At 63.0% G+C, this 24,259-nt stretch overlaps 1 protein-coding gene and 1 long non-coding RNA gene across 3 annotated transcripts; one reads left to right on the plus strand and one right to left on the minus strand.

The window, feature by feature from the left end:
• The first annotated feature begins 3,391 nt into the window (after nt 1–3,391).
• LOC141931414 (uncharacterized) lies at nt 3,392–6,232 on the plus strand. Of its 2 annotated transcripts, none has more exons than XR_012625571.1 (3): nt 3,392–3,879; nt 5,499–5,649; nt 5,765–6,232. It is a non-coding gene; the product is annotated as an uncharacterized LOC141931414 (long non-coding RNA). The 2 variants fall into 2 exon arrangements; XR_012625572.1 differs by having other exon boundaries at nt 5,505–5,649.
• On the minus strand, nt 6,106–19,884 carry TGM2 (transglutaminase 2). The gene is made up of 13 exons (XM_074843497.1): nt 19,688–19,884; nt 17,720–17,899; nt 15,328–15,570; nt 13,583–13,701; nt 12,603–12,731; nt 11,922–12,102; nt 10,782–10,917; nt 10,569–10,672; nt 10,231–10,470; nt 9,784–10,056; nt 7,650–7,810; nt 7,242–7,378; nt 6,106–6,997 (listed from the first exon to the last, which is right to left on the minus strand). Exons 1-13 carry the CDS (start codon nt 19,695–19,697, stop codon nt 6,841–6,843), a joined length of 2,070 nt encoding a protein of 689 aa, XP_074699598.1. The 5' UTR covers nt 19,698–19,884; the 3' UTR covers nt 6,106–6,840.
• Between the last annotated feature and the right edge of the window lie 4,375 nt (nt 19,885–24,259).

Genomic DNA, 24,259 nt, shown 5'->3' on the forward strand with positions numbered 1-24,259 from the left:
TAGTGGTGGTTTTACTTTTTTTCCACAATGCAGGTGTTGCTCTGCCATGCCCTGGGTTTTCTTCTGGGATTTTTGCCCTCGAGGTCGGGGGCCGCGGCTGCCGCCGGTCCTTGCGCGGAGCCCGTGGCTGCGGCGCGTCAGCGGCTGCTGGTCGGCCAGGTCGGTGTGCGCCGTCCTCCTGCACTGGGCAGGAAGAAAATGCACTTCCCTGCAGCACCCTCTGACCTGAGGGGCGCGGGATGCAGAAGACGCTGCTTAGTTCCTAAGTTAATTTTGGCTGTATGGGGGACATGTAAATAATTACTCTTAAAAAATGCAAAGAAGCAAACAAAAGCCAAACCTGGAAGCCAGGGAGGAAACTGGCTTTGCTGTCGGAGCAGCAGGAGCCGCTGTGGGGGTCTGTGGCGCTGCGTCCCGAAGGCTCCTCCTGGAGCAGGGGGGTCTCGGGGGGCGTTAATGCTCTGAGAGGGTTGGGGGGGCTCAGGGGATCTCACACCAGTTACTGCTCTGCAGTGGCCTCTCTGGGCAAACTGAGTAATTGTTTCCTACGCCTTGGAGAGTATCCGTAAAGCTGCTTACATTTTTATACCAATTTACAAATCTTCCATTAAAGAGACTATATTTAGCCCTGCTCTGCCCAGCTGGCGGGAGGGGGGCGGCTGCGGGAGCGGGGCTGCTGGATTCCAGTGAGGAGCTGCCTCTGCCTCCCGCTCGCAGGAGCCAGAGCAAGGGCTTCAGAGGCATAAAACGTGCCTAGGTACTGGATGTCCTTTCTTGCCTCTGAGAATCTGTCAGGTTTTTTTGGTTCTGTTGGGTTTTTAAGAACTGAAACAAATTCCTCCAAGAACGTTTGACTGTGACGCAGCTTTCTGTGCCGTTAAGGGCTTCAGTGGGTTCCCTTCGCTCGCACGCTCACCTGGCAGTGGTTACGCCTCTGGAGGACTCGATCCTCGTTAAGTCCCGCCTAAGCCCGCAGGACCACGGCCGTGATGGGGATGAGAAGGGCCATGAGAAGGGCCGGGCTGGCCGAGGCTTTCTGCGGAGGAGGGGAGCAGCTGTGCTGGCTGGCACCCGCATCTCCCCAGGCCGAGGTTGCTGCAGGCTTAGCCCAGGTACTTATTTACTCGGGCCAAGCGTCGATACATTCCCCAGTCAGTTCTCAACTTCATGTACATTTATCTTTAAGGTTAGACAGAAGTATGAAATGCACCTCACGCTATCTGAAAAAAGAAATGACCTTGTAAAACATTTGAATGAAATGTCACCGCAGAGGCTGTGACGGTCTGTTGGAGCGTGACCGGGACGCGCGTTTGCCAGGGATTGGTTTCACTTGCTTTCAGGGAAGCGCCGCAGGCATCTGCTGCCTTTTTCCTGTGTGAACTTTGCTGTGGTTTGTAAGGTTGGGGCCCACCAGGTGTCCTCGGGCTAGTTGCGTTGTGGAGATTTTTGGATAAACAAGAAACAAAAACGAGCCAGGAGAACTGGGAAGCTTTGGAAGCCTTGGGGGTTCAGTATTACTGCAGGATTGTTTTTGCATTAGCACTAAAAGTATTATTTTTGTACCGTCTTTAAAAGTAAATTCTTGTCTCCATCAGCCAGTAAAATGAAAGTGGAGTTTGAATCAGTGGTTTATAAAGCAGAGCAATAAAAACGTTTCTGTTAAATATGGCAAGTAAAGAGTCTCAGATTGACAGCGCTGGTACAGGAAATACCAGGGGTGGTTTCACAGCGCGGGAGGCGGTTTGGTGGCCGATGGGGAGGGTTGGGGGTGGAGGAAGCTGCCTCGGTTGAGCAGCACCTGATTTGGAAAGGAAAAATCAAAGTGTGAGGTTTTACATACCTGCAGGCTTGGATTTTGCGGCTTTACACTTGCTGAGGGCGGATCTAGGACAGGCGGGGGGTCCCTGTGCCAGCCAGCGCGCCGAGCCCGCGGGGAGGCTGGGTGAGGCGCCCAGCTCAGAGCTGCTCTAGCACGTCCACGAAGCAAATAAGCTTCTTTACGGGATTATATTGTGAAAAGTGAGGTCTTGTGGAATGAGGATTGAAGAGACAGGGGTGGGAATTACAACATAAATGCCTTCGTGTCTTCTAGGGAGCTGCCGCAGCCTTCCCCTTCCCCTTCCTCCCCCTCTTTTACACTTGCAGGAATCGTGTGAAAACTCTGCTGGAAGGCAACAGTAGGTAGAAAATTGTTTGTTTCTTTGTGTTTTCAGCAGGGGCTTCACACAGCACCATTTAGCAAGGAGTTCAGTAAAGGCTGATGCCCTGCCAAGCCTCTGCATATGCTGGAGCAGATGAAGCTTCATGGTTACGCTGGTCCAGAACGCGGGAGGCTGCGGGTGCAGGAGCCTGCCAGGCCCTGGGGGGGGGCAGCGCTCCTGGCTGTGCCGTGGGCAGCGCCGTGGTGCCGGGGCGTGGAGGGGGCAGCAGCTCTGGGAACGTGCCCCAAACCCCCTGCTTGGCGTCCCCTTGGTCCTGAAGTGCCCGGCCTCTGCTGCGTGAGTCAGGGGAGCAGCTGTCCCAGTGCGGTGACGGGACATCTGCCACTAATTGCCGCAGCAGATGACAATCATCTACTCTGCCGCAGTTGTTGGATACGCTTTTTGAGATACTTTGTGTGCTCTGCAGGGAACGGAGGCTGAAGCGTGTATTAATATGGGACACCCATTTGAGTCCTCCCTACGTCTGCCTGGTGTGTTTTCTGGCACAGAGTTAACTCAAACCCAGGACAACTAGGAAACATTTTTCTTCACCTAAAACCATGTGTCTTCACAGTTCTCCTCATGCTCTGGGGCGAGGAATGCTTAGTATTTGTATTGGGAGATGGAGTAGCTTCAGATAGGCCTTCTGTTCTGTTGTGGTCAGCAGCAGCGGGGAAAATCCCAAATCTGCTCTCGGCCTCTCTTTGGCTGCTCCGGGGTTCACGGAGGGACCTGGGGGTGAAGCGCCGGGGGTGCCGCTACCCGGCCGTGGCACCGTGGTGGCAATGAGGTGCTGGGGCCGTGTCTCTCCTGTTCTCGAGCAGGTGGGAACCCGGGTGGAGAGGGGACCAGCCAGCGCAGGTGCCAGCGGAGCAGCCCCGGGACGGGGATGTTTAAGGTAAACGAGCGCTTTGGGCACAGAAATACCCACCCAGCGTGCAGCGGCCTGGGGGCGGGCGTCTTGCGGCCCCATCGAGCCCGGGGCCTTGGAAGTGGTTGCAAATACGTGTCTGTCGGCGTTTTTCTCTGCTCGGGGTTTGATGTGGCGTCGCTGCCCGGCTGGCTCGCTGCGGTCAAGCATCGTGCTGCTGCTGAAATGAATCAGTGTGAGAACTAATAATAAATCATAAGCACATTTAGGGTCTTGTCTTTCCAGGAAGAGGCAAGCAGCTGATGGAAAGCACGCCCGTCCGCTGCAAGCGCCTGGCCGGCTCTCCCCAGTCTCCTTACTGGTTTGTCTGGGAGTGCAGCCTGGGCAGGACGGGGGGCAGCCAGCAGAGCTGGGACAGCAGCGTGGGGTGGGCTGCGGGCTGTTCCCCCTCTGGGGGCTGCCTGAGGGGTTTGAGCAGACACAGAAGGGCTGTTGGAGTTGAGGCTCTACTCGATGGCCACGCTGAGAGGAGCGTCTCTCGTGGTGTCCTGCCCCTCCTGTGGCCTTGCAAAAGGGCGATGGCTTCCCGCAGCAGCTCTTGCCATCTGGGGTTTTTAATGTGTTTTCTTCTCGCTGCTTGCTGGTGCCTCAGGTGTCCCCTCAGTTCAGCGAGTGTAAAAACACGTCTGTGTTGGCAGAGAAGGAGGGAGAGCTTCGGAGGGGTGGTGGGATTTGAAAATCCCACAGGATTGTACTTGTGCACGCTGATTTATGGTGGTTTGTTCTACTCGAGATCCATCAGTGAAGGTAAGTTAAAGGTCCTCAAGTCTAAAATGAGTTTAGAGTCACTTCTTGGCAAGTCAGCATCTCTGGCGAGCTGAGATGTATTAATAACCTCTCCCCTGCGCGTAAACAGTCTCGCAGTGCTTTGGCACTTGGGCTAATGCTGAATTACAAATCCTCCTGTGCAATGGATGCTGTAAATATTTAACTTATAATTTATCTCTTGCTTGGCAGGAGGGCCAAGGAGTCTCGTGGCTGTAGCACAGTCCAGCACTGGGGGACCTGGGGGTGGGCGCGGGGAAGCTGTCCCAGGCTGTGGCGGCCGAGGGGCCCGCTCTGCCCGGGGGGGGGGGCGGCAGTCACGCGGTTCTCGCGGTCCTTAAAGGGCGACTAAGAAGGTGTGTGGGGCAAACACCCGTGGACTTGGTGGAGGTGCCTTAAGTAATTCATTGGGCTCTGCAAACAGTCTGGAAGGGGGGGGGTGGCTGGATAATGGGGAGAAACCAGCCTGAGCGCCAGCCAAACCCTAAATGCACCATTTGGAGTCTCTTACGAGCTCGTTTCTCGTCCAAGCAGCCTTGCTCTGCCGAGCCTCAGATGGATGGGAGTGACCTTCAGAAATAGCTGTGCTAATGTTTATTTTATCAGGACCCAGCTTCGAACCAGAGGAGCTGCCGGTTATTTTTAAACCAGGCATTGAGCAGCTTGCAGCCTGGCTCAGCAGAGCTGTGTGTAACAAATGCTCTTTAAAGTAGGGCTGTGCATCATCGCTGGCTCTGAGGAATGTTCCTGACAAGGGAAGGCAGCGCTGGGTTCGTGCTGTTAACTCTTTCGGGCACCGCTGCTCCTTTGCGGCGCTCTGCTCGGGGGGTTGATGCTGCCGGAGCTGGGGGCTGGCGTGGGCCCGGCCGCAGGAGGGGGAGAGGGTCCCCGTCTCTCCTGGAACTCCTGTCCCTCCCGCGCTCCGTGGGGTGGGCACTCTGGGTTTCTGTCCCTCGCAGAGCTGCTCCTGGCAGCTCCTCAGCCATCCCAGACCCTTCCTCCCCACCAGCATCCCCACTGCAGCCCCGCTGCCTTCTCTGGTTGCATTCGCCAAAAGGAGGAGGGGGATGTGGTGGTTAAACCCCCCCGAGGTGGGGGGGCGAAGGGTCGTGTGGCCGTGCTGGAGCGTTGTCTTGAAAGATGTTGTCGGCCGACGAACCCTCTGCCCTGTGCGGAGCCGGGGCCCAGCAGCGCCCACCCCAGCCCCTCGCAGCAGCTCCTGCCCGTCCTCCCTGGGGGTGAGCGGAGCCGGGGCGCTGGGACGTGTGGCTGTGGGCCCCCCGCCAGGCTGGGGCGAGGCGAGCAGCTGCGCCTCGAACGCTGCACGTGGAGATCGTATCTCATCCGAAAGATAAACAGAAAGGGCAGCGGGAGGACGGGTTGTCCTGGGCGGGGAAGGCTCCCAGCTCCCCAGCCACCCCAGATCCTCAGGGGGGCTGGGGCCGGCCGGGGGTGGGCTCAGCCAGCGGGGTCCCCTTCTGCTACGGACTGTCCCCCAGTTGGGGTGGGCGGTGCCTGGGCCGGGCGCGTCCCCTCGGAACCCTCGGCCGCAGCAGGAGCCCACCAGTTCCGGAATGGTCCTTCTGGTGTTTGTTTAACAGGGGCAGGCTCCCACGATGTGTGTGGGGAGAAAGCAGGAGGGTTGTGTTCTGGCGTGGGAAGTGCTTTGCGGTGCCTTGACCCCTCTTCAGGCTTGAGACAAATCCCTGCCCTCCCTCCCCATCCCTGACACCCCTTTTTGCTCGCTCCCAGGTGGGTTTCTCGTGCCTTGGCCTTGCCCTTTCTCTGCCTGCGCTGGCAGCTGCCCGTGGGCAGCCCCGACGAGAGCCTGGGCGTGCAAAATCTCTTGGTTTAATTTCCTGTGCAGGTTCTCCCCTGTTCTTTGTGCGCAGTCGCAGCACGGTGCCATTCCTGCTGTAACGCCCCGGGAATGTGTGGCATCTGCCGCGGGGTCACCGCTCCCTCTGGGTACGGCAGGACTTCTCATCTTGGGATAAGACGCTCAACCCCGAAGGCCGGGCTGTGCCGGCTCTGCGGCTCAGGGCACAGGGAGGTGACAGTGTGGCTTTAGCGTGGCAACCGCTGGCCACAGCAGCAAACCCACAGCTTGGGCTGGGGGTGAACTTGCCCCCACCCGCTCAGGCACTGGGCGAGGAGCTGCTGGGGGCCACTCTTTGGAGAGGGAGCTCAAGAAGGGCCAGGTCTGGCTTTGAAAGTGAAAAAGAGTTTTTATTCAGTGCTTGCACGGTTAATTCATGTCAAGGTACCATCCCATCCCTCACTGCACAGTGTTTGTAGTGACAGAAACAGTTATTAAAGCTTTACCTACGTAGTAGGGTTATATGCAATATATATTTATATAGCTATAAATAATTTGTTATATATGTATATAGCATATAAACAGCTCTGAGCTCACAGTACACCATCTTTTCGCTACCGCGTTGCGTTCAGAGAATGGCAGGGGCACGCGTGAGCCTGGCCGAGTGCGGTCGGGCTGCAGGTCGCTCTGCTGTTCGCTCTGTGAAATCTGCTGCACGGGCCGGGGCTGTCGGCGCTGCAGGGAGAGGGGGGGCGGCCGCTGCCCGGCTGGGCCAGGCTGGGGGGCTCAGGGGGTCCCTGCTGCGCCCAGGCTGGGGGACAGGCACGATGGGGACCTTTCCACCCCGCGGGGTGAAGTGAGTGGCTGCTGCAGGGAGCCCCGAAATGCCCCCGGCCCCTCTCTCCTGTCCCCGCTCCTGTCAATTCTCTCCCTGCAGCACCGAGCGCTCCCGGGGCGGGGGGGGGAGCGTGGCGCCGTGGCCACCACGTCGGGGCCAGGCTGGGCTTTGGTGGTTTCCTACCACAGGCCACTGGGACCGTCGGGCTAAAGCGAGGGGGGGGGCTGGCGAGCCCCGCAGCGGGAGGGGAGGCAGCGTCTCTGCGGTGGGGGGGCACCATGGCCGCTCACTTGGGCTGGGGCGCGATGATGACGTTGCGGTAGCCCTTCACCCCCGTCAGCTTGTCGCTCTCAAAGTCCACCATCAGCTTGTGCAGCCCCGCCTGGTGCGGCACGAAATCCAGCCTGACCTTGACCTCCGCCTGTGGCTCCACGGGCTCCTCACTGGGGGAGAGCAGGGGGTCAGCGGGGTGGCCCCTCTCCCTCACGGCAACTCGGCCCCCCCGCAGGACGGTGCTGGGGAGCAGGGACCCCCATGGCGCGGCTGAGCCCCCGCCCCGTGGGGACCAGTGCAGCCCCAGCTCCCGCTGTGCCCCCAGTGGAGCCCTGGGGGCCTCCAGGCACAAAAATCCACTCCCCCCCCCACTTCCCAAGGGTCCGGCCGGGTGAAGGGAGGAAAAGCTCTTACAGCTCCTTGATCTGCTGCCCGTCGGTGAGGCCGGCGCCCTCCACCACGAACAGGCCATTGCTCAGGGGCTCTGCGAGGGGGTTCACCAGGCTGATCTCTGCCACCAGCTTCCGATTCTGCATCGGCTCCCCTAAAATCTGCAACCAGGAGGGGTTGGAGCCCCAGCACTGCCATGACTGGGGGCCACAGTGCTCCCGCTGCCCTGAGCCTGGCAGGGCTGAGCCAGGTCCCCGAGGACACTGGTCCCCAAGGACGCTGGTCCCCAGGGGTGCAGGACCTGCTGCCCATCCCCACCATGGTGGGCTTGCCCCAGCCCCAGGGCTCGGGTCACTGGGACCAACCCCCCGGGGTGACTGCAGTGGGAAATGTCCCCCCCAACCCCCCCGGGACGGGGTGCTGGGACCTTACCCTGATCTTGATCTCGGGGTTCTGGATGTAGACGTCCCTGACAGCCACGATGACGTCGCCGGTCTGGTACTCGGTCAGGAGAGCCACCACCTTGATGAGGTTGTCCTGGGTCAGGCTCTCCCTGTACTTCTCATACAGGACACGCAGCGGCACACACTTATCTGGAAGGGGAAGCAGAGGGGGGTCAGGGCTCACCCCCTCCCCGACCCAGCGCCCCAGCTTCTCCAGGCACCTTGTGAGGACGGGAAAGTCTTGGGAGGGCTGGGGTTCCCCCAGAACTGGGGGGAGCCCCCGAACAAGCCTGTACTGGGGGTGTCAATCCTAATCACTTCCCAAAGGAAACAGGTTATATTTGGCTGTCGTTAACCCCCAGATCGCCGGCATTTCCCAAAGGAGCCGCTGATACCTGCAGCCGGTCACCCTGTGCCCAGCCAGGGCCTCGGGGCGCTGCCGGGGGTCGGTGGCGGGAGGCAGCCCAACTCCCCGGCAGCTGCCCTCGCTCAGCTCTGAGCAGTGTTTATCCCAGAGCCCGTGGGGGACTGGGCTGTGCAGGGGAGGAGGGAGGCTGGAGGCAGCCAGCTGCAGAGCTGCCCCGGGGAAGGAGGCGGCGAGGCCGTGACCGCTGGCAGCGAAGCCCCGGCGTCCCCGGCGAGGACGGGAATTGCTGGAGCATCGGCTGAGGCTGCGGGGACAGGGACGGGCCCGGCCCCGCTCCGGCTGGGCTCCCTGTGTCGGGGTTCCCTGAGGGCGGCAATGGGGGGAGGCCCGGGGTCCGTATGCCCAGGCAGGAGCTGGGGGGAAGAAGCTTCAGGAGCTCGTAATTAAAGTCACAGAGGAAACGATGGTGGATTGGCTTGTGGACGGGAATGTGAAAGACCCTGAAGGCCAGCGGGGCTCCGACCCCACTGTTCTGTCCGACCCCATTGCAGAGGGATCCAGAGCAGCTCTGTGGGCACTAGGACCTGCCAACACCATGGGGAGGGGGGCTCAGTGTGAGCAGAGGCAGCGTCCGGCTTCTCTGGGCGGCGCCGAGAGCAGCCACGGCCGTTACTCCCTTAATGCAGCTCAACAAACAGCAGAGAGCCCAGCGCTGCGCTTGGTACGGCCCGTTAGCAGAGCAGAGCTTGGCGTAGATTAAAAATTAGTCTGTTCTAGATGTATTAACGTTTCCAGGCTCTGAAGGGCCTGTGGAAAACTGACATAAATCAAAACTCTTGTTTAATTACCAGGCGGTAACGCTAATTTGTAACAAAGCAAATGAAGGTTCAGCCATCCCGCTCCGGGAGAGCTCCGTGGCGAAGCGCTGCGAGACGTCGTGGCCGCCCAAGGAGATGCCGAGAGCTTCAGCGCTGCTGCACCCAGCCCGGCCAACAGAGCCCGGCGCCTCTGCTCCCCCCAGGCTGCGACCGGGGCCGGTCCCGCTCCCCCTGCCCGGGGGAAATCCCGCCGGAGACGCCAGCCCAGCCCAGCTCTGCCCTGCACCGCTCGCTCCCTCGGCAGCAACTTCTGTCCTGCTCTAAACGCCTTCCCAGCCCCTGCCCCAGCCCCGCTCCTCACCCTTCCATCACAGGTTGAATCTCCGCAGGGCTCGGGAACTAAGGAAGAAGCCCCCAGCACCAAGCAGCCTCGTGACAGAGCGGCCGCTCGCACGAGCCCCCGCCAGCCCGGGGCTCCGTCGCTGGGGAAGGGGGTGACACGGGGCTGCCTGGTGGATAAACACCCAGTACGAGCTCTGGGAGCGGGCTCAGCTTTAAGGCTGTGCTTTAAGGCTGCTGTTACTCCACAGGATTAAACAGAAACCTCCAGCTGCTGCCCCACGCCGGGCTGGAGCGCTCTGACTGGACGAACTGGTGGCGGGGGTACAACTGGTGGGGGTACAACAACCCCTGGGGTGCGGGGCAGGGCCGGGCTGGGGGAGCGGGGATGGGGAAGGTGAGAGCGAAGCCTTGGCTCACGCCGTGTTTGCAGGGAGGCTCGTGCTGACCCCAGGTCCCGAGCGGGACGTGGTGCTCTGCCGGGGGGACCCATCCCCAGCCCTGGCACCGTGGGATGCAGCTGAACGTGGGAAAACGACTGACCCGACCCCGGTCCTCACCGAAGCACCCTCTCTCCTCGCCGCCAGCCGGTCTCTTACCTTCGCGGGGCGCGAGGGTGACGTTCAGCAGGTCCTTCATGCCGCACTGGGGCCCGACGGTGCCGTTGTAGCCGGCGGTTCGAGCGCAGAGCATGAGCCTGCAGACCCGCTCCACGTCCGCGTTGTTGTTGATGACGGCGAGGACGTCGAAGTCGCAGCCGTTGTTTGCACCCTCCGTCAGCTTGATCTTGAGGTGCAGCCCCTCGTCCTCCTCCCTGAGGGAGCGCGTCTCGTGCTCTGCCTTCGCAAACACCTCCCTCTCCTTTTCAGACCCTGCGGTGCGTAAAAAAACCCCGTGGTTCCCAGGGGGGTACTGGGAGGGCACGGTCCGGGCTGCTTTGCCCTGATCCCTGGGGCAGTTGCTGCATTAATTAATCATTTCCCCACTCTGTTTCCCAACAGCCACCCCCCTACCGGGGCATCTCTGCCCCCACTGCCGCCCCATACCCTCTGGGTACTTGTAGGTGTGGGTGATGTCCTCCCTGCTGTCCTTGCCCACGCTCTTGGTGCTGATGTTCTTCCCCACGACCGAGGAGTGGATGCTCTTCTTCTGCGACCCGTCGCGCTGCACCACCCAGTACACCACGTCGGCGTTCACCTCCGCGAAGACGAAGGGGATGTCGTACTTCAGCTGCAGGTCGCCCTCCCTGATGGCTCTGACGGGGGCCGGCCCGCAGCAGAAAACCCCTGTGGGGAGCGGGGCCACCGTCACCGCCTGGGGCTCGGCCACCTCGGGGGCAAGACGCCGGGGGGGGGACGGAGCACCCGCGCTGGGCTCGCCATACCTTCGCTCTTCTCCTGGGGCGTCGGGTCCAGCGCCTGCCACCCATCGTAGCCGTCTGCCAGGTCTGGACGGGCCATCCAGGACTCCACCCAGCAGTGGAAGTTCCTGCAAGGGAAGACGGGATGTAGGGGCCTCGGGCTCCCCTGGCGCAAGGGGCTGTGGCTGCCCCGGGGAGGTGGAGGGGGGCAGGCTGGGGACCCGCCGTGCCGCTCACCAGATCATGTCCCTGGAGCGCCGGTCCTCCACCCCCAGCTCGCTGAGGTAGCGGTCGATGACCAGGTTGCCGTTGGTGTCGTGGGCTGAGTTGTAGTTGGTCACCACCCGGCTGGGGACCCCCAGGCACCGCATGACTGCGGGGAGACAGGGCAGGCTGAGACGGGGTCCTGGCCCCGGGGGGTCCGGGGTTACGGGGCTCCTGTCCCGTGGAGCCCCGGGTTTGCCCAGCCCAGGGTTCACATGGCTCCTGCCCCTCCCTCCCCTCCTCAGAGGGGTGCCCAGGGACTCAGCCCCAGGACGAGCTGGTTCCCGCAGTCGCCGCGGGCGAGATGGGTGGCACGCGGCGCCGACAGCCTGCCGGGTTTTGATATGGCAGGAGAAAAAAGGCACAAAAGCGGCTGCGAGTGCTTTTGAGGGAGTGCACGGGCAGCAGCGCACTGCAACCTCTTATTTAATCTCACAGCTGCCTTCTACTGCGAGCGGAGCTCCCCGGGGAATGGGGAGGTAGTTACAGCGCTTCAAAGGGAGGCTATAAACTTCTGTGAGTTGCGGAAAATCCACTTTAGTTTTCTGCTATTTCTCTCCTCTAAAAAGGGTCTCGTATATCTGTGATAGATAAATGCACACGCACACAAGTGCAGCGTTTTTCTCAGGGTGAAACTGCGCGAGCATGCAAGTGTGTGTGTGTGTGTGTGTGTGCGTGTGTGTGTGTGTGCACTTCTCAACAGAAGTGAGCCTGGAATTTTTCCTTCTCTTTGCCCCAACCCCTCTGCCCCAGTGACAGGGAAATTGTTTTGATCTCAGTGGATCCATGACTTTATTGCAAACTTGACCTTAAAGCCACTTTCCCTCTCCTGTGCTGGGCATCCAGCCCCTCCCTCTCTGCCTGGCTGGGGAGGAATCGCTAATTGAAAAGCCAGAGCCCTTTTCTATCGGTTTTTTCCCTCCATTTCCTGACAAATTAGAATAACTGAGACTTTAATTGCTAAGCAATCACTGCGGGCTAATTGTAATCAAATTGTTCCCTCCTGCTGCAGCCCAGGGAGCCAGTGGAGGGCAGGGGGCCGGGGTGGGCGATGGGGGGCCACGGGTGACCCCGTCCTGCGGGGAGGGGGACAGGGGAGACATCTGCTCTCACCAGTACACGCCACAGCCGCAAAGACCCAGCACTGGCCGTACTTGACTGGCTGACACCCAAACTTCTTCCACCTCTTGAGAATATCCACGCTCCCGATCCAGGCCATCGGGCTCATCCCGTCTTCATAATGGTTGTCCCACCGCCCCGCCAGCACCCCCCGGTCCTCGTCGTTACAATTTACCTGCGGCAGGACAAGAGGGATGGACGGCGGGTGGGGAGGGGCAGGAGCAGGCTGGAGAGGGGGGGAAAGGACCTTCCCCCAGCTCCCACGTGCTGTCACCCCCATCAGCCACCCTGGAGCTGTGCAAGAGCTGGCGGGGATGCAGGAGGGAGCAGGAACATGGGTGGGCGGGGAGACTGTAATTAGGATGTGCTAATTGGGGCTGGATTTTAGAGGCCTGGGAGTTGGGGTTGGTGTTTGAGTCGGATAACCTGCAGCAGCCAGCGAGGAGCAAAGGCTGCTCCCGGGGTGGCGTGTGCCCATTCTCTCCTCTTAAAAGGATCGTTTATATCTATACGATATAAAAGCAATAGCAGGAAAGGTTGTAAAGGGGATGCGAAACACCCCAAGGAAGAGAACTGGTGTAACTGGCGGGGAACAGCAAAGGCCATCTCTCTGTCACAGCTGTCGCTGGGGGGACGTGGGGTGCTGGGGACCCTGGGGAGCCCCACGGGACTCACCATGGCGCTCACCACCCTGCCGATGTACACGGGGTCGTTGCGGCGGGAGCAATCCTGGTCCTGGTCCCTCAGGAATTTGGGGTTCGTGTCCAGCAGCTTGAGGCAGATGGACAAGATGTCCTCCTCGAACTGGTGCAGAGCGGGGAGAAAAGGTGTGTGAGGTCCCCACAGCGCACGGGGGCTCCCCCGTTCCCAGCTCACCACGATGCCCCTGCAAGCGGAGCTGCCAGGCATGGGGGGCCCATGCAGCCCTGGGGTCCCCTCCCCAAGTCAGCACCCGCCGAGTGACGTCCCCTCTTTGTGCCACCGCGGCGAGGGGCCGGCAGAGGCTCGGCCGGCAAAGCCCGAGGCGAGCTCCCGCCCTCGCACCGGGGCCGGATCCTGCTGCCGGCAGCCGCCACATCGGGGTCAGGCACCGACCCAACCGCCGGGAAAACCACCGATTTCCCATCGCCGGCTGAGTCACAGCCCTTCCCTGAATCGAGGCCTGGATCTGGCAGGGACCACAGGCACCCCCCGCTCCCGCAGCCCCTCTGGGACAGCCCAGAGCCCTGAGGGGGGTACGGCCGGGGCTCCCCTGCGCTGGGGCCCAGCGCGGTCGCGGGGGGCTGTAACGCGGGCGCTGCCTTATCGGCGCAGCCGGCGCGGTGCCGGGGAGCGCGTTATCGGGCGCCAGCTCCCAGTGCAGCGTGGGGCCTCCCCGATTAGGAGCGTGCAGCCCCGGGGCCCCCAGGAGCCGCACAGGAACGCTCCCCTTGCTCCCCCGTGCTTCAAAATCAGCACGTTCCCCTCGTGGAAATTCCCTTTTTTGTCTCATGATCCGCACTCTCCCTGAGATCGCTGCCGGCGTTTGGGGTGCACGTTCAGGGGCGCACACGGGGTACCAGCCCCCGTACCCTGCCTCGCCAGGGCTGCACGGGCTGGGCTCAGCCAGGGGTCCTGGGGGGTTTGGGGGTCCCGGGGGGCCGTGCCCTGCTCACCTGGCCAAAGTTCCAGGGGGTGGAGGTGATGTAGTCACGGGTGCCCTGGTAGATGAGCCCTTGCTGGGACAGCACGTACTCGCAGCGCTCATCCTCATCTCGGAGGAAAACCGTGTCCTCTGCGGGGAGAGTGAGAGGTGGGGACGGGGCTCTGCCCCGCAGCCCCCGCCCCGCTCAGGGCTCCCCGGTCCCTGGGATGTGCCGGGCAGGGACTGGAGATGGATCTGGTGGGAAATGAGGCAACAGGGGCTGGAACTGCTCCCATCTGAAACAGCTGCTGGAGAATTTTGACCCAAGTTGATTTGAGCTGATGAAAAATTTTCAGCGGGCTTGGGGTTTTCTTTTCCATTCTATTCTCTCTTTCTTTCCTCCCTTTTGTTTTACAGAGTCGGGTCTTTTCCCAGGAGGGGGAACCTCCCTGGTGGGAGAAGTGAGCGGTGGGAATCGGGAGCACTGGCTGAGATCGCAGCTGGAGCTATTTTGCTCACACAGCAGTTACTGATGGAAAAATCACCATTTACTGGAAATGTTTTCAGAAAAAAACCCAAGACGCACATCCCCAGCGCCGGTGCTCGGCACAGCGCTGGGCCAGCAAAGCTTCCTAAAGGTCCTTATCTCGGCAGAGCCAGCCCGGAGTGTTTGGGATTCAGGAAACTGGGCGTTTCAGCCCGGGCCTGGCCGGGGGGAGCTGGAGCGGGACGGCCCGGGGGTGCTCGGGGCAGAGGAAGGACGTGGACAGATGAACGTCCCGGCTGTCGTTTGCCCGGGGTTGTTACACCCTGCGCTGAGCAGGCAGCCCCGATCCCAGCAGGATGGTCACAGCCGGCCCTGGGAGCACCCCGAGCCCTGCGGGGGTGGGAGGGTGGGCAAGGCCAGGTGGGGGCAATTAATTAGGGGTAATTAGGGGTAATAAGGGGCTTTTCCTCTGCCTGCTACCTAGTTGGGAGCTGCTGCTGGGGGTTGCTCAGGACTTCACACCAGCACCACAGAGGTGAGCACCCGTGGGCAGCCCGGACTGGGAAAGGGGCTGTGCGTGTCCTGGGGCGGGGGGACAGTGCTTGTGGCCCCAACCTGCTGTGGGGACTGTGTGGAAGTCAAAGCAAAGGGGGGATTTCTGCTTAGGTCTGAGCCCAGGGCAGGGCTTGGGGCACCTGGGGTCTGCCATGGTGTGACACTATTGGCTCCTCACTCCAAAAAGGACCTTGAATGACTCGAGCGTGTCCAGAGAAGGGCAACGGAGCTGGTGCAGGGTCTGGAGCACAGGTCTGATGGGGAGCGGCTGAGGGAACTGGGGGGGTTTAGTCTGGAGAAGAGGAGGCTGAGGGGAGACCTCATGGCCCTCTACAACTCCCTGAAAGGAGGGTGCAGAGAGGGGGGATGAGTCTCTTGAACCAAGGAACCAGCGCCAGGACAAGAGGGAATGGCCTCAAGCTGCGCCAGGGCAGGGTCAGACTGGCTCTTAGGAAGGATTTCTTTGCAGAAGGGGCTGTTGGGCGTTGGAATGGGCTGCCCAGGGCAGGGGGGGAGTCCCCATCCCTGGAGGGGTTGAAGAGTCGGGCTGACCCAGCGCTGAGGGATCTGGTGGAGTTGGGAACGGTCAGTGTGAGGTTAATGGTTGGACTGGAGGAGCTTCAAGGGCTTTTCCAACCGAGATGATTCTGTGATTGCGTGAGACCCCCAGGGATGTGCTGGCAGAGCTGGGGGGTGGCTCGTGCTCCTCTTACCCGGGAAGGTGAAAGCCTCACCTGGGTGCCAGGCATTAAAGAGCAGAACGAAGTCCCCGATGTGGCAGCTGGCGCCCTGGTAGCCCGTGGACATCTCCAGCGTCAGGCTGTAGCGGCCGACGCGGGCGCTGGGGGGGGAGCAGAGTGAGACGGAGAGGGAGTCCCCGTCCTGTTGCTGGATCACGGCGCTCCAGCCCGACTCCTCCGGGAAGTCCGTCACGGCGAAGTGGGACCTGGTTCCCGATGTCTCGACGGGGCAGGGCCCTGCCAAGGAAGAGCATGTCAGCATCAGCTCTCCTGGGGGCTCTGGGAGCCCCACGCCGCGGGGACCTTCCCCCCGTGCACCCCACGGGGTTCCCGTGCCCCCCACCCTGTGGCAACTGTCCGGCCCTTGGCTCTTGCAACCCAGTGTGTTTGCTGGCTGGTTTATGGGGTACTGGGGGCGCAGGGCAGCTCAGGCATGTCCCTTGCTGTTTGGGAAGGGGCAGGAGGGAGGGACTCGCCCATGGGTGCTCACCCCAGGCAGGGCCATGCCCCCCCCTCAGCTGCACCCCCTCCTCTCTCTGCTTGCAGCAGAACCACCATGTCCCTGTACCCGCGGCGTGGGGGCCCCGGCACAGCCCAGCTATGAGCGCCGGGGTGCTCTCAGCGGGAGCCCCGTGATGTGTGTGCGCAGGCTCAGGCGTTGCTGCAAACATCCCACAATTAGTGATTACATCAGTGTCCACAGCCCGAGCCCGGGACGGCGTGATCCCCGCCAGCCCCTCGGCACCCACGGCTGTGGCCAGGCCACCTGCGCCGAGCCGGCTCCCAGCGCCGCTCCGCCAGGCAGCGGTGAGCCAAGCGCGGCTCCGCGGCCGTGCCGGGGCCTGTGTGGGGCTGGCGGGAGCCGGGGCTGCGGTGCCGCCACGTTCCGCTGGTCCCCCGCCAGCCCTCGCCCGCAGCGTGGGCAGGACGCCAGGCGAGTCACCAAAAATACTCATGAACTCATGAGAGTGACACGGTTTCTCCTCTCTGGCCTTTTGGGGAGGACGGGTTGAGCTAACCCTGTCCCTTTGGCAGAGGATGGGCAGCCATGGGAGCCTGCCGCCGCCTCCTCCTCCTCCTCCCTGCCTGCAAAGCCCGCGGCATCCCCGCAGGGCCCCAGGCGCCTGAGCAGGGCTCTTCAAATGCAGCTGCTTTAAAAATACAGCCCATATCTTTGCACGGAGCCGTTTCCCCCCTTTCCTGCGGGAGGTGACACGCAGCCTCGGTGGTTTCACTGTTGGGGGGGGCGGCAGGTCTGGCAGCCCCCACCCCGACGGGGCTGCGGGTCCAGCCCCCATGAGGGGTCGTGGCCGTGGGCCTTGGCGAGAGCCGAAGCACCTTTGCCCCTTTCCCGCGAGCACCGGGGCCGTGCTCCAGCCCGATGACAGCCACCACCGGCCTGTGTCTTCGGTGCCGTGGGGCTTCTCCTCGCTGGCAAAACCAGCCGGGGATGGCCCAGGATGCGGCACCACCTCCTAAAAACCCGGGGGGTGGGTGAGCCCCTGCCACAGCTGCCTTGGGACGGGGGGGCAGCGGGGGAGCCGCCGGTTTAGGGTGAAGCTGGGGGGTGCTGGGTTTGTGTTTGTCACCCCACAGTGGGATCGGAGCTTTTGGAGGAAAAGAGTGTTTTACGCTGTGAGGAAACCCGGGTGCAGTTTCAATTTGAATTCTGGCCTGGCTGACTCAGCAGGACACTGCAGCCCCAAAATAACTCTTGCCCAAGAAAGTTTCCTCTCCCTTTGCTCCGAGCTGGCAGGGGCCGAGCCCCTGCCCGGTGCCTGTGCCCAGCTCTGGCCACAGGAGTGACGTCCCTGTCCCTGCCCCTCCCTGTGGGCTCTTGCCAGGACTCCAGCAGCAGTGGGAGAAGCCCCCGGAACCTGCTGGATGCTGCGCCCGGGCACCAGCTGCGGCACCGCTCGGGGGGACTCAACGGGAGTGAACGTTTCCTTTCTGCAGAGTTTGTGCTTCCTGAGCAAACCCGGCTCTGGGGATGAGTGATGGGGGATCAGGGGTGGCTGGGTAAAAAGGCCATCAGCGAAAGCCCTGTGAAAGCCCCTGGCTGAAAAGATTCGCTTTTGCTGGTGTTTCTCGGAAGGGCAAGAGACTTGGGTGGGTTCCCCCGCGCAGCCGAGGCACTTCCTGCTGAACTGGCAGCTCCGGTGTGGCGCTGAGTCTGGCTGGGCCCCAGGAGGAGGAGGAGGCAGCAGTGGCTTTTTGTTTTAGTTCTTTATCGCTTCCCTTCAGCTTTTGTAATGGAGCAGAGTTTCTACCTTTTCTCTCCATCTTGCTATAAAAGCTGCACAGCACCAACCTCTGCCGGGCGGGGATGGGGACGGGGTCTGTGTGCGATGGGGCGAGCGTGGGGCAGGGGCTCGGCGGCACTCACCCGTCTCGACGTTGAAGGCGAGTTTGTCCACCCCCTCCTCGTAGGCTCTGCCCGAGAAGCGCAGGGTGATGGTGAAGGGCTGTCCCCGCCGCACCACCAGCTGCCGGCAGCCCATCTCTGCCGTCCGGTGCTCCCGCCCGTTGCGCTCACACTGCAGGTCCCACGTCTCCAGCACCAGCTCTGCGAAGGCAGCGGCGTGCACAACCTCTCCCCTCTGCGTCTGCTCCCCCCACCCTCAGCCCGGGGCTTTGGGACCTCGGTGCTGGGTGTGTGGCCGTGCCGGGCTCCGGGCATCGCCGGGGCAGAGGCCGGCAGCCGAGCGCTGCCCTCCCCACCCAGCTCTGGGCCCTGTTCCGTGTGCCGGCTGCGCCCATCACCGTGGAGCAGGGGCACCGCCTGCCCCAGAGCCAGCCCGGGGCTCGCGGCATCCGGCACCGAGTCGGCCGGGGGTTCCTGTCTGTGTGCCCCCACCCCAAAGGAGCACTGCTGAGCCCGGGGAATGCCAGGGATGGTTTTGTGCCTGAGTCAGGCTGAGGGCAGCTCTCCGGCCGCTTCACTGCTCCGCGACTGCTGACAAATCGGTGAGGCTGACCGTGAATTCGGTGACAAAGGGGTGTCTGATCCCCAGTCGCCCTCCCAGGCCAGGCCAGGCTGTGCCCGTTCCCCCCGGCGCTGGGGCGATGCGATATCGTTCGTCACCGTTCAAGGCCAGTGACCCTTGAATGCTCTCGCGGCATGTTCTGGCGGTTGCCAGAATAAGCAAAAGTGTTTAGTGCAGGGGAGCAGGCGGGGAGCTCAGCGCCAGCCAGGGACGGGGCGGCTTGGAGGGGGGATGCTTGGCTCATCGCCCCCCTGCCACGGCTCTCCGTGGCTGTGCCCTGCCTGGTGCCAGCAGTGGTGGTCACTGAGCCCTCCCTGGGCCAGTGCTGGATGGAAACCACCGGCCCTGAGCTAAATGGGAACCCGGCTCCCCGGGCGGGGGGGACCCTGCAGCGCGCAGCCCAGGGAGGCGGTTGGGCTCATCGCCGCTCCCCACTGCCCTGCGAGAGCTGGGACTGCCCGTAAATGAGGGCAAGGTCCATGGGGGCCCCGGAGCGGGGCCAGGGCACAGAAAGGTCCTTTCCCTCGTCACCTCCCCCTCTGGGAGCAGAAGCACGGCTCCGTGTGAACCGCGCTGCCGCCCAGCCAGGCTTATTGCAAGTAAGTGCGTTAAGAGAGCGGGGCTGGGCTCCTCCTCGTCCCAGTCACCCAGGGTTATCATCCGCAGGGGATTTAGCAAAAAGCAGATTGTTTCTCAAAGCACAGGTGTCTCTTCCCAGAGTGATCAGTGCCAAGGGACAAGCAGGGAGAGGGCAGCCGGGTCCCCAGCACCACCACACAGGAGCGAGAGCTGCAGCTCAGCCGCGGGCACCCAGCAGGGCGATGCCGCCTCCCCCGGGGTTCTGGCCCCATCGCTATCGCACAGACCCCTTTCCTGGGAGTTTGGAGGCAGCGCTGGGGCAGGCGGGGGGTGTCTCTGCCCCCTCGCACAGCTCTGGAGAGCCACCCGCGTGGAGGATTCCCAAGGCCAGAGCGTTACTTCTGACCAGAAATCCTCCTCGCACCAGGGTGGGCCCTGGGCACATGTTCCCAGTCCAGCTGCCAACGCTCTTCTCCGACACCACCAAAAGCTTTAAATAGCCCCAAACTTCATTCTGCAACTCGCTCCGGCCAGCCGAGAGCTTTGCAGCTGCGTGGGGAGCAGCACGAGGGGGCTCAGGAGGACTCGGTGCTCCCCTCATCGCCGTCCCGTTTTACCCTTTCCCATTCCCTGTCGCCCAGTTTGACTCTGGCACCGGCTCCCAGTCGCTGGAGATGCCGCAGGTGCTGGGAGGGTTGTGGGGGGCTCCGGAACGGCGTGGGGGGGGGGATCCAGGGGGTGCCAGAAACCCTGAGCACCTGCTGGGGGGGATTGTCCTGTGGACTTACCTTCGGCCATGGTGTCCGTGTCTGTGTCCTGGTCCGTGTCCTGGTCCCGGTCCCGGTCCCGGTCCCGGTGCCCCTCAGCACCCGCCGCCCGGCCCCGCCGCTCGCTCCATTTATACCGCGCCCGCCGCCGCGCACACCCCCGCCGGGGATGGCGGAGGGGAAGAAAGGGAAAACAATTTTTCCAGGAAACGGAGTGGTTTTGGTCCCACCTATTTAAAACAACCACCCAAAAAAAAAAAAAAAAAGCCGACGGGGGTTCAGCTCCTGCTTGGGAGCGCCGGCCCCGGCCGCCCCTCGCCGCCGGCCCCCGGAGCCCCCCCCCGGGCAGGGCTGGAAGCGGCGCCGGTTAAGAGGAGGGGAGGGAAAAAAGAAAAAAAAAGTGGGGGGAGGAGAGGGGCTGTGCCATCCACACCGAGGTGCCAGAAACTTGGGGAATGTTTTCTCCTTATAAAGTTCTCTTCCCCCCGCGCTCCGAGCCCGGGCGCTGCTCGGGACGGCCGCGGCCAGTGTCGTGTGTCCCCCGTCCCCCCACCCCGCCGCCTTCCCGTAACCGCATCCCTGAGGGACGCAGCGGCCGGAGGGAAAATGTGCTGGAAACTTTGCTGTTGGAGGAAAATGTGCTGGAAACCTTGTGTCTGCGGGGGGGGCACGGCGCAGGGACCGGCGCTTTCCTCGGGGGCGGCTGCCCCCTCCTGCCCGGGGGTCTCTGGCCCCACGGGGCTGTGGCGATGCTGCCAGCCCTGGCCTGGCCTCTGCACCCCAGGGGGGACCCAACAGGCTCGGGACACGTAGCAGGGGCGGAGGGCAGAGACCCCACACCCCCACGGGGTCCCCGGGGTTTGGGGGTGCCCTCAGGACCTGAGCAGCAGCGTGGCTTGTGACGAGCGAGGTCCTGAGAAGTTTCACCCCCGGAGCAGACTTTGGTTGGTTACTGGTTATTCTTCAGGTGATTTAAACTGACCAGGGCCAGGACCAAGGGTGGGGTTTGTTCCTGGGACACCCCCTCTTTGGCCCTTGGTGGGACGCTGCAGCCCCCCACGCCAGAGGCAGCCGCACGCTGGAAACCCTCCTCGGCCCCACGGGTCCCCTCCCGCTCCCCAGGACCCCTCACCCTGTTCTGCTCCCAGAGCCCGGGGGGTTGGTGGTCGGTGCCTCCCCCCAGGGCTGTGGCAGGTACTGAAGACCTCGGGGACGTCCTGAAAGCAGTTGGGGTCTGTCACTTGGTGTATGGGGGGCTCACCCCACAGGCCCCACACACGGGCTGTCCCGGGCTCCCCCACATCCTGGTGCACCCTGGCCCAGTGGCGCAGCTGGATCCGCACCCCCGGTGCTCGGGGGGGTCCTGGCGAGGGGCTCCTGGCTGCCGGCGATGCTTTTGGCTGGGGCATGCCGCAGCGCCGCGCTGGGAGGGTTTGCAGCGAGAGGTGCAGCTCCTCCAGCAAGGCCAAGGGCTTTTTGGTACGGATGGTGTGACGGTGAGGTCTGAGCATGCCGAGATTTTGGTACGGGCGGTGTCGTGGCAAGGCCTGCACCTGCTGAGAGCAGATACCAAGGAGAAGCCCCGCGAGCTGGGCGTTCCTGGTGATTCTGGGCTCCATTTTGCAGCAGCGCAGCCCCGTGTTACCCAGCGCGGCAGCGGGCAGAGGGGCCCTGGGAAGGCGGCATCCCTGGCAAAGGAGCGGAGCTGGTGCCGGCGCTGCGGCCATGGCCGGGGGAGCCCCCTCCTCCATCACCATCCGCGAGGGAGGGGGGTTAGAGCGAGCGCAGCAGATCCTCGCGGAGGGAGAGCTTGGGGCAGCTGGATTTAATGAAGCCAGCCTTGCACCGCCCCACTGCGTGCGTGCACGGGCTGGGGGCGCGCAGGTGGCGGGGGGAGCCTCGGCCAGGTGCCCCGCCGTTGTCGGCACGGCCGCTCTCACCACCCAGAGGAGGGCCCGCCTCATCGCGGCACGAACCGGAGCGCTCCGGGGTACCGCCATGGGGACCCGCTCCCCTCGGTCAGACTTGGGAGCAGCCACGGAAAGCGTCACCCTCTTCCTCCTCCCAGACCCCCCAGTGCTGGCAGCGCAGGCAGAGCAGGGTCGAGCCATTCCCGTGGACACAGGGAGGGCTCATGGGGGGTGGGGGTCCAGGGGGCTGCCCGACTCTCCAGCTATCTGGGTACAGGGATCCCTCTCCCTTGCCAGGCTGCTGCGGGGCTGGGGCCGTGGCCGAGGGAGGGCTGGCGGCAGTGGGAGCCCCCTGCCCCCCAGTAGCTGCCGGCCCCGCTCCCCACGCTGCTCCCGGGCGCTGCAGCCATCGGCGGTGCCACGTGCCAGCGTGTTTGGGCTCACGCTGGAGCACGCAGGGCCTGGCTCTGCCCGCACAAGCCCGCTCTTCCTCCCTGACCCTGCGAGAGCTTTGGATGTGCTCGGCAGCCCGAGGTCCCGCGCTCAGGATGTGTTTAATTTGCTTTGGGTGACGTGGGACAAACAGCCGCAGGGCTGGCAGAAACAGACTTTTCTCACTCGGCTCACGAGCAGGAGCGGTTCCTCGCCGGGGGGGGTATTGGGGTGTTTGGGGTGCGCAGGGCCAGGCAAGCCGGGGTGCCAGGCGCTGGCCAGGCTGCAGGGACTCGTTCCTGTCTGGTTTTCTGACCAAGCAGAGCAGGAACGACTGTCAGTGTCTGTCCCTGCGCTGGCACCTCTGCCAGAAGTGGCCGGAGCCGAGCGCCGGGCTGGCCCCGGGGCCGTCCGGGGAGCCCCACGCTTGGTCCCAGCACCTCAGCGAGAGGAAACCTCCCTCATTTCTGGCTTTGGTGCCCACTTCACTCACCACCACGTATCGCAGAGGCATCTGCCTGCCCACGCACTGGAAAATGCTGCACATGGAAGGCCAACCACGCTGATGGCGTTATTTTTACTCTCCGTAGTAAGACAAGGTTGCATTAAGAGGGTGTTTACACTGCTGGGCGCCCAAAATAACTCATTTGCTCAAGGTGTTCAGCAGAGGACTGCGACTTCCCTCGCACCCACCCCGCTCCTGGAGCTGCTTCAAAGCTGCTGGTTTCTTGCCTTCGCCAGTCCCGCGCAGGCAGAGGCTCTGTTTGCTCTCCTGGGTGTGTGTCGGGGAGGGGGGAGCCCCCGGCTGCGCCCGCACATCCTGACTCAGTCTCTTGTGCCGGCAGATAAACAAGCTGTGAAAAGGGACAGTGTCTTCCTCTGAGTCGCCCTGTTAAGTTGTCAACCGACTTTTAGCAGACCTGCCCGTTTGCCCGCGTCTCCTCCCGCCCCGGGGTGTTCCCCAAAGCGTGGCCCTCGGCAGAGCTGCCCTCCGAACCCGGGGTGACCCCCCTGCCTCTCACACTGACCCGGCAGCTGGAGCCCCTCGGCGGGGAGCCCGGCACCGTCCCGCCCCTGCGTCGGGGGGCGGCGGGGCTGGGATGTGACTTCGGGAAAAGGTTAAAGGGTGAGAAAACGTTTTATGCTCGTGATGACGGGGCCGGCGGGGAGTGTTTGTGGCTCACGGTGGGATCCTGGCGTGTAGGATGCGTCAGTTGTCCCTCGCATGCTGAGGAGGAGCTCTGATCTCTGAGCATGGAAAAATACTTCAAAATTGGGGGAAAAGACGTGTGGCTGCTCCGTACCTGGTAGGGACCGGGCCGAGCAGTGCTGGCAGACGGGGTCCGTAAGGGCACCGTGGGCTGGGGCCAGGGAGGACGGGCCAGCAGCCAGGGAAGACGGGGTGGGTGCAGATGCCCCTGTTCAGGTCAGGGGCAGCAGCTGGCTCGGTGCGGGTGTTGTGCCTGTTTAGCGGCCTTTGGTTGCCATGGGCTGCTCCGGCGCTGGGCCAGTGGGTCAGCAGGAGGGGCTCGGTGCTGTGCTGGGGGTCCTGCGGCCGCAGGGCTCCAGGAGCTGGCACAAAGGGGCTCTTGTCCCCGGCCGTGGGCAGGACCACGGGGCAGGAGGGGGCAGCTGCCCCCCAGGCCAGGCAGCGCAGTGCAGGGACCGGGCAGCCTTTCCTTTGGCTTTTCCAAGGAAAACAGATTGTTTTTCCACCTGGCCCTGCTGCCAGGTCCGGGGAGGCTGGCGCACTCTGGTGTCGCAGCCACGGTGGACGTGGCCTCGTGGGGTCGAAGCGTCCCCTGCTCCTGGGGCGGGAGCTGGGATGTGCCGGTGGCCTCAGCGCAGTCCCGGGCTCTGGCTCAGAGCTCTGGGCACATGCCGAGCCAAAGGCTGTTGCCGAGAAGTGCCGAGCACTAAACCAGTGTCGGCTGCAGAGGGGCGAGCCAGCCAGCTGATAAGCAGCTCCTCTGGAAAGCTCTGGGACGAGGCACTCCGACCTAACGGGGGGGGGCTGAGGAGGAATTTGTTATGTCACCGTCTTTGTTCTTAGGCCCAGTCGTGTTTTTAGTTAAAAGGAAGGAGGAACACAAACCTCTCACGTCTCTTGATTGATTCGGTCTCTGGGCTCGGCAGGGGGGCAGGAGGGCTGGGCAGGGTTTCCTTGCCACCCGCTGTGCTGGGGAGGGGGTTTCCCTGGCAGCGCTCCCCGGGGAGGGGGCAGCCCCCTCCTGCTGCCCCAGGACGATGG

Source organism: Strix aluco, chromosome 17 (assembly GCF_031877795.1).
Source record: "Strix aluco isolate bStrAlu1 chromosome 17, bStrAlu1.hap1, whole genome shotgun sequence".
Classification (NCBI taxonomy): Eukaryota; Metazoa; Chordata; class Aves; order Strigiformes; family Strigidae; genus Strix; species Strix aluco.